This window comes from Heliangelus exortis, chromosome 1, assembly GCF_036169615.1.
Source record: "Heliangelus exortis chromosome 1, bHelExo1.hap1, whole genome shotgun sequence".
Lineage (NCBI taxonomy): Eukaryota > Metazoa > Chordata > Aves > Apodiformes > Trochilidae > Heliangelus > Heliangelus exortis.
In genome coordinates, this window is record NC_092422.1 from 1,519,581 (window position 1) to 1,528,882 (window position 9,302).

The 9,302-nt window shown below is 56.8% G+C and overlaps 1 protein-coding gene across 1 annotated transcript; it reads right to left on the reverse strand.

Moving 5' to 3' along the window:
• Positions 1 to 7,123: 7,123 nt before the first annotated feature.
• On the reverse strand, positions 7,124 to 8,885 carry P2RY6 (pyrimidinergic receptor P2Y6). The gene is given in 2 exon segments (XM_071761240.1): positions 7,124 to 8,419; positions 8,421 to 8,885. Coding segments are annotated over 2 exon segments (1,011 nt in total). The 5' UTR covers positions 8,862 to 8,885; the 3' UTR covers positions 7,124 to 7,849.
• Positions 8,886 to 9,302: the final 417 nt, after the last annotated feature.

Genomic DNA, 9,302 nt, shown 5'->3' on the forward strand with positions numbered 1-9,302 from the left:
TCCTCCATCCCGTTGGCACCCGTCGAGGGGGAACTTACGGCGGCGGCGCAAGCTGCCGGGGGTGCTGGGTGCCTCGGGTTTGCCAGCCGGAAGGTCTTCAACCAGCGGCGTTTCCGTGTCGCCGGCCGCCGGCCTGGCGTTGGGCAGCGCCCAGGCATCCGCGGCTTCGTGCAGGCCTTGGTAGGGCACCCCCGGTGAGGCTCTGGCTCTGTGACGATGCCCTCGTCCGTCACGCTCGACTCGTGACCCGAAAGTTCCTCCACGGATTTCCTACGAGCCAGGTTCTCCTCCGACTCCGCGTCCTCCAAACGCCGCCTGCTCCCCGCCCGTCCCCGAAGGGTCACGTCCGTCGCCCCCGTCGGTGTCACCGCCTCAGCACCCTCCACACCTCCACCGTCCTTCTGCTCAGCTGTGAAGCCGTAGTCCTGCTGGGAACCCATCCTGCTGATCTTCTCAAAGACCTGCCTGGCCTCCTGGATGTACTGGTCCTGGATGACCACGGGGAGAGCATCCTCATCCCCCCGCTGGCCCGCACCTGAAACCACCTGGTCCTGGCTGTCAGTGGTGGCCAGGAGGAGCTCGGAGGAGCTCTGCTTCATGGTGCCCTGGTGGAAAAGTCGCCGTGTCCCCAGTTTTTCCGAGCAAGTGAAAGACTTGGCCCGGCGCAAAGTGGCCGTCAGGTCCTTGAGCGTTGGCCCGCTCGCCCGGTGCCCAGCGGTTGGGGGGCTGAGTGGCGCCGTGGCTGCCCGGGGAGGGGTTGGTGATGCCGGAGCAGCCATCGGAGCCCACGTCAAGGCCAATCCTCACCCCTTTCTTTTTCACCTTCAGCTCGGAGAGGTCTGATTTGAGGAAGCTGAGGAGCGTCAGGGTCTCGGTGGCGATGTCGGGGTTGGACAAGGATTTGCGGTGCTTGGCCCGCTCCCCCTCCAGCTCCTGCTGGTTCTGGGCCCCAAAGTCCGGTTTCACCTTGGCCGTGCCCTGTGACGCTTTGGGACGGACACGGACCACGGGTTGTCCCCAGGCCAGGCCGTCACTCGTCCCAAAACTGGGTGACCGATAGATTCCATAACCCGCCTGGAGCGTCCGTTCTGGGTTGGGCCAACAAATCCCAAACTCATCCTTCAGCGTCTCCGTGCTGGAATAACGACTGCTGCTCCTGGACCCCGCGGGGCTGCTGAAAGGCAAGATGTTCACCTTGGAGACACGGGCCACCACAGGTAAGGGATGATGGGGGACCACCCTCCCGCAGCCTTCGGCCTCAGCATCGCCTCCATCTGCCGGGTTCTCCCAACCGTCGTTTTCCTTCTTCTTTTTCCTGCCAGGCCGGTGCCGGTGGGCACCGCTTGGCCCCTCGCTTTCGCTGCCGAGGAAGCGCGGGGGGAACGGGTCGAGGTTGCTTCATCTTCTCCGTTGTTGGAGCGGGGTGATGGGGAGGAGGAGGGTGGTTGCGGTCGAGTCGAGTTATTCCAGGAATGCGAGCCGGGCTCCGGCGGAGTTCCACGGGGAGAGCGGAGAGCCGGGTGCGGGACCCGGCTGCGGGGCGGAGGTGGTGGCGGAACACCCCGAACGTTTCCATTCCCGTTTCCTAAGCCTTTTTCATTCCCGTTCCCAGCACTTTGCCGGCAGCTTTCCCCAAAAAGTTTCCGCATCGCCGGGACGCTGGGCCAACGCGGAGGTTCCGCCGCGTTTAAACCCCGGGCCCGGCGGCGACGACGACGACGACGACGAGGACGGTGGTGGCGGCGGAACCGAGGAGGTTGGTTGAACCCCGGCATGAACCGGGCCCGTTGGCTCCGGTTCGATAAAACGAAGCGAAAGTTGCCGTACCGAAGGGGCCAGGCTGCCAAAAACCCGGCCCGGTGGTTGGTTCTCTGCGATCGACGCTGAAACTTTCCTACCCGGGAAGAAGAAGGAGGAGGAGGAGGAGGAGGAGGAAGGCGGGGAGGAGGCGGGCAGGAGGCACCGATCCGCCGCTACCCCCCGCTCGCTGCCCCCCTCCGCCATTGTCTGCCCCCCCCCGCCCCCCCCCGCCGCCTCCGCCCGCCCCCCGGCCCCGCCGCCCCCCGGCCCCGGCCCCGCCGCCGGCACCGCCCGGGCCCGGCCCCGCTCCTCCTCCGCCCGGCCGCCGGGATTCATCCCGCCCGCTTTGTTTTCTCTCTTTCTAAAACCTCCTTCTTCTCCCCCCCCCCCCCCCCCCCACCCCCCCCCCCCGCCGCCACAACTCCCCCCTTTTTTTTTTTTTTTTTTTTTTTGGAGCTTTTCCTCCTCCCTCACCCCCTGCTTTTTTTTTATTTGTTGCATTCAAATAAACTTTCCTCCCCGGGGGCGTGGTTTCCTCCTCCCGCAGAGGGGGATGGTTGGAGAATTTTTTTACCCTTTTTTTTTTTTTTTTTCTTTTTTCTCCTCATTCCTTTCCTTTCCTTTCCTTTCCTTTCCTTTTCCTTTCCTTTCCTTTCCTTTCCTTTCCTTTCCTTTCCTTTCCTTTCCTTTCCTTTCCTTTCCTTTCCTTTCCTTTCCTTTCTTTCCTTTCCTTTCCTTTCCTTTCCTTTCCTTTCCTTTCCTTTCCTTTCCTTTCCTTTCCTTTCCTTTCCTTTCCTTTCCTTTCCTTTCCTTTCCTTTCCTTTCCTTTCCTTTCCTTTCCTTTCCTTTCCTTTCCTTTCCTTTCCTTTCCTTTCCTTTCCTTTCCTTTCCTTTCCTTTCCTTTCCTTTCCTTTCCTTTCCTTTCCTTTTTTTTCTTTTCTTTTTTTTTTCGTTTGCATTTTAGGACCCGTCCCACTTACTGACCAAGCAAGAGCACCCTCTATCCCCCTCCCACATCCTTGCCCCGCACCCTTCACCCCCTCCTGCATCCCTCATCCCCCCATCCTTTTCTTCCCCAATGCACCTTCATCCCCCTCCTCACATCCCTCACCCCCCTACATCCCCTCCCCCTGTTCTTCACCCTTTCCCCATACCCTTCATCCTCCTCCCCACATCCTTCACCCCTTCCCATCCCTCATTTCCCCCCTGCATCCTTCATCCCCCCATCCTGCTCCCCCCCATACATCTTCATCCCCTCCTCACCCCCCTGCATCCCCTCCCCCTATTCTTCCCCCTTCCCCCCATACCCTCCATCCTCCTCACATCCTTCCCATCCCTCATTCCCCCCCCCTGCATCCTTCATCCCCGATCTTCACCCCCCCCATGCATCTTCACCCCCTCCTCACCCCCTTACATCCCCTCCCCCTGTTCTTCACCCTTTCCCCCATACCCTTCATCCTCCTCCCCACATTCCTCACCCCTTCCCATCCCTCATTTCCCCTCCCTGCATCCTTCATCCCCCCATCCTCCCCCCCAATGCATCTTCACCCCCTCCTCACCCCCCTGCATCCCCTCCCCCTATTATTCCCCCTTTCCCCCATACCCTTTATCCCCCTCCCCACATAATTCCCATCCTCATTTCCCCCCCCTGCATCCTTCATCCCCCCATCCTCCTCCCCCCAATGCATCTCCACCCCCTCCTCACATCCCTTACCCCCCTACATCCCCCTCCCCCTGTTCTTCCCCCTTTCCCCCATACCCTTCATTCCCTTCCCCACGTCCTTCACCCCTTCCCATCCCTCATTTCCCCCCCCCCCCGCATCCTTCATCCCCCCATCCTCCCCCCCAATGCATTTTCATCCCCTCCTCACCCCCCTGCATCCCCTCCCCCTATTCTTCCCCCTTTCCCCATACCCTTCATCCTCCTCACATCCTTCCCATCCCTCATTCCACCCCCTGCATCCTTCATCCCCCAATCTTCACCCCCCATGCATCTTCACCCCCTCCTCACCCCCCTACATCCCCTCCCCCTGTTCTTCACCCTTTCCCCCATACCCTTCACCCCCTCCCCACATCCTTCACCCCTTCCCATCCCTCATTTCCCCTCCCCCGCGTCCTTCATCCCCCCATCCTCCCCCCCAATGCATCTTCACCCCCTCCTCACCCCCCTGCATCCCTCCCCCTATTATTCCCCCTTTCCCCCATACCCTTCATCCCCTTCCCCACATCCTTCACCCCCTCCCCACATCCTTCATCGCCTTCTTTCCACCTCCTTTCAGGTTTTTTTGTTGTTTTTTTTTTTTTTTTTTTTTTTCTCGGAGAAATAAGCAAAAATTCGAGGGGGGGGTGGAGGGTTGGTGAGGTGGGGGGCAACAAGAAATCCATCCTTTTATTGGGAATTTCTCCTGCAGCTCCTCTTGGGGAAGACAAAACACCTTGTTCCCAACTCGCAGAGAGCTCCGGCTCCGCGCCGCCAACAGATTGGGATTTTTTAGCATCACTTGTCAGCACTTCGCTATTTCCAGCCCGTAACCCCCTTTCTTTCCCCCGAGGCAACAGATTTCTTCCTCCCCACCCCGGGAGGTGAAAATTCTCGCTGGGGCGGGGGGGGTGGGGGGTGTGCGGTTTTTTTTTGCCGGAGGGTGTTTGATAAGGGAGCTGCTGCCGGTGGCAGAGTGGATGTGGCTGGAGAGGTGTCCTGGCCACTTAAAGGATGTTGCTGTCTCTGTCCTAGAGGCATAAAAAATGGATAAAATATTCAGCAAATAAAATAAAAGATTTCCCCCCCTCCTTTTCCCACGCTGCTGGCACAGCAAAGCCCCCGGTTCCTGGGTGAAGGGATTTTTGGTGATTTTTGGGAAGGGGGGAAAGGTTGATATGACATGGGGAATGCCAAGCAAAAGGGCATCTTAAGCCCTCCCTGACAAGGGAAAGAGAATTTTTGGCTCAGCATCCTGGGGTTAGCCAAGAGGACACCCACTGACTGGGACCCCAAACCCTTCAAACTGTTGGGGATTAAAAAGGAAAAAAAAAAAAAAAAAAATCCAACACCCTCCCCCATAAATGCGTTTTCCAGGATTTAAAAAGTGCCTCTGGCAAGGCCATGAGCTGCACCTCCCCAGCAGGTTTTCCTCCTCCAGCTCTCCTTTCCCTCCCTCCCCACTCCTCCCTCGGTTCCCTCAGGGCTGGGTGTCTCCTGGCAATAAGGACGATGTCCCCACGATGTCCCTGTGGCCTTCAGGATGGGATCTGGGGGAAGTGTCACACGTTTCATTGCCTCTCCGTGCTCTCGGAGCTGATTTTCAGGCTGCTGGTGCTGAGCAGCTTCTGATGAACCCATCCCACACCAGGCATCCTGCTGTGCCCATCACCTTGGCTTCTGGACCTGCTGGTACCACGGGAACTGCTGGCAAGACCCCAAGACTGGACAGGACATGATCAGACCCCAAACACAAAAATTAGAAAGCTCCTACCCTTAAAACCACCCAAAATTCCTGATTCTACCATCTGGGACCTCATTGGGGTGTCCTGAAGATGCTGGATGTCACCACCCAAGCCCATGTTGTCCCTGCAGCCACCAGGAGGGTGTTTTTTTTGTTTTTTGGGTTATTTCTCTCCTCAAAGCTTTATTGTGGTTCAATTTTGGCCACTGCTTGGTCCCATGGGACCCTTTCAGCTGCGGTGAGCTGTGACCCAGCAAAGCTCCTCCATCCCTCCTTGGTGCCCCGTGGTCACCCACAGCCCCGGCTGAGTTGCTTCAAATCTGAATATTTTGCGCCCTCTCCTGGGTCTGGACGGCGTGGCCTGACAGCTCCCACCCTGGGATCTCTGTCTGGGAAGAGTTGGGGTTGGGATTGTCCCACCAGCCCCTGCTCTGGCAGCCCCTCGGCTTTTTGTATTTGCAGAACCCCAAAAATCCATCAGAAGAGACTTGGGTGCAGATGAGCTCCAGTCAGAGAGGAAAACCAGGGGTTGGTTCTGCTTCATCCATCACCCCAACCCCCAGATCATTGTCCCCATCCCTGTTCCTCTCCATCAGGACGTGGTCACTGGTCCTGCAGAACCAGGAGGTCTGAGCTAACACCATTGCTCAATCCCCCTCCATTCTGGCCCCTCTGGGGTTTGGGGTGATGGATGAAGCAGAACTTGGATGAAGCCAGAGCTTGGAGCATCACCCAAGAGCCTTTGAGCACCCTGGTGACCCTCTTCATGGTTGGGACAGCAAGGAGCCATGTTGAGACCATCAGCAAAACACTTATCTTGTACATATATAGGGATATATATATATATATATATATATATATATATATATATATAAAATATAAATACACTGTAGAGACACATTGAGTGTATGCAGGGTGGAGAATATCTGCTCCACGTTGCCTTTTCTGGGCTACAAACCTTCCCCTGCTGGGCTATATGATATTTACAGACCTATTTACATATATATAGTGGGTGTCTAGAGGTGTACAGACCCATCTCCCCATCATCAGGCTGAGAGAGTTGGGGGTGTTTATTCCAAGGAGCCCTTGGAGCAGCTTCCAGTGCCTCAAGGGGCTCCAGGAAAGCTGGGGAGGGACTTTGGACAAGGGCCTGGAGGGATGGGATGAGGGGGAAGGGTTTTGGACTGGAAGAGGGGAGATTTAGGTCATAAGAAAGAAATTCTTTGCTGTGAGGGTGGTGAGGACCCCAAAAAGCTGGGGCTGCCCCATCCCTGGCAGTGTCTCAGCCCAGGTTGGATGGGGCTTGGAGCAACCTGGGCTGTGGGAGGGGTCCCTGCACATCCAGGGTTGGAACTGAAGGAGCTTTTGGGTCTCTTCCAACCCGAACCAGTCTGGGACTGTGTGACCTGAGAAAAGGAGGAGGGTTTATTCCCCTCTATGTTAAAGAAGCCCCACAGAGTGATCAGTGGGACATCCACCTCACATTCTCCTTGCTGGCAGGAAGCAGGATCCTGCAGGGAGCAAAGCTCAATCCCAAACCCAGAGTGGCAGTGATGGAGATGCCAAGACAATGGTGAGAGGTGCAGTGACACAGCCAAGGACATCAAGTAGCTCAGTGCCATGGATTTCCTGACTGCTGGCATCATATCCAGGTGTATTTGGTCTGATTTGGGTGGAAGTTAGTTAGGAGGTGACAGCAGGATACTGAGGATGCCAGGATGGGCCATATTTGGATATGGATTTCCTGACTCCTGGCATCATATCCAGGTGTATTTGGTCTGATTTGGGTGAAACCTAGACAGGAGGTGACAGCAGGATACTGAGGATGCCAGGATGGGCCATATTTGGGGTGCTGGGCTAAGCAGCACCCAAATGGTGCTGAAGGTCTCCAGGCAGGTGACAACACTGCTGGGTTGTGTCTAAACCATCCCAATGTCATTGCCTGGGGAGGGGGGGTAATCCAGCATGGCTGTCCCAGTTGCCCTGATGTCCCCCATCCCAGCTCCCAGTCTGGCCAGGGATGCTCTCCCACCATCCCACAGCCCCAGTAGTACCCGTGGGCCCACGTCTCTTACTGGGCTGCCCTGTTCTGGGGACTGGGGTGTAGGGATGTCCCAGTATCATCCCTAAAACTGTCCCTGACACTCATCTTGAGCTGGAGAAACACAAGGTCCCATCTTCCCCTGACAGGAGCTGAGCCAGATCCTCCTCAGCCTTTGCTTGGCCCCACCAGGGATCCTCTAAACAAGAAGGGGGAAGAAATCACTCCCCAGCAGCTCATCCTGCTCCAGGGATCGTGTCCTCCAGACTCCCACTTTGTTGTCCATGGATCCACCAGCATTTTTTATTGCTTGGCCACCAAAGAACCACGGTGCTAAGGTGCTCAAACTGAGCCACCAGCAAGTCAGAGAGGACACCAGAGGGATGTCATGATGGGGTTAATACTGTGTCACTGCAGGTGGGATGAAAAGTGCTGAAACCTCAGGAGATTCTATCCCGAGGTCCTCCAGCACCTCCCCAGCTGAAGCCACCTCTGCTGGCTTCAAGTCAGCTTCAGTCTCAGCTTAAAGTCAAAATGCTGCTCCGTGGTGGCAGCGAGGTGTCCCCTAGGAGCCGTAGGTGACACAATGGTCTTGCCTCCACTTGGAGCTCATCTTATCCAGGAGGTAACGGGTGCTCTCCCGAAACTTGCGTTGGGTGAAGTAGAAAAGGATGGGGTCCAGGACACTGTTCATGCTGGCAAAGGGCCTCGTGCACTTGTAGGCGATGGCAAAAGCCTGGAGGGAAGGGCAGGGCAAGGTGGGGGAGGAACGGACGATCAGGTAGATGGTTTTGGTGAGGTGGAAGGGGAAGAAGCTGATGGAGAAGACGATGACGACGATGACGATCATCCGCACGGCTTTGCCTTTCCTCTTGTGCACGGCCAAGCCCATCACCTCGTCCTTCTGGCAGAGGATCCGGGTCATCCTGCAGTAGCAGGTGAGGATGGCCACGAAGGGCAGGAGGAAGCCGGTGACGGTGAGGGTGATGCCATAGGGGAAGTAGGAGGCAGAACCATCGGGGGGGCTGAGGTCGTAGCAAACCGTGCGGTTCCGCTGGGTGCCGGTGGAAGCGAAGATGAAGGTGGGGAGGCACTGGGAGGTGACAATGAACCAGACAGCAGCACACACCAACCAGGGTCAGCTTCTTCCCCTTCTTCTTGTGCCACGAAGCCAAAGGGTGGCAGATGCCCAGGTACCGCTGGACGCTGATGCAGGTGAGGAAGAGGATGCTGCCGTGGAGGTTGGTGTAGAACTGGAAGCGGATGAATTTGCAGGTGAAGTCTCCAAAAGGCCAATAATCCTTCTGGGTGTAGTTGTAGATGAGGAGAGGGAGGGAACAGACATAGAGGAGGTCGGCCAGGGCCAGGTTCAGCATGTAGATCATGGTACGGCTCAGAGCCTTCCGGGCCACCCAGATCTGCCCGATGACCACGGCGTTCAGGGGCAACCCCACCATGAAGACCAAGGAGTAGACCAAGGGCAGCAGGACCTGCTTGAACTCCTCATGGAAGGTGCACGAGTTCCTCCCAGCCCCTACTGGGGATGACAAGTTGGCCATACTGGTGGGCTCCTCCATTGGGGTCCTCTCTGCTCGTGTGCCCCCCCCACCCCAGTAGAACCTGTGAATGACAAAGGGGTTGTTTGGCTCAACCATGTGGTGTCACCTCCATCCTGGAAAAATTCATCTGGGACATTGTGTGTGACCCCTCACAGACCCATCCTTTGGGGTCTGGACAGCCCCTGGTATCATAGAATCATAGAATCCTAGAATTGTCTGGGTTGGAAGGGAGCTCAGAGCTCCTCAAGTCCAACCCTTGATCCACTCCCCCCGTGGTTCCCAGCCCATGGCACTCAGTGCCACATCCAGGCTCTTTGGAAATATCTCCAGGGATGGAGAATCCACCCCTTCCCTGGGCAGCCCATTCCAATGCCTGATCCCCCTCTCCATCAAGAAATTCTTTCTAATGTCCAACCTAAACCTCCCCTGGCACAACTTGAGACCATGGCCTCTTGTCTT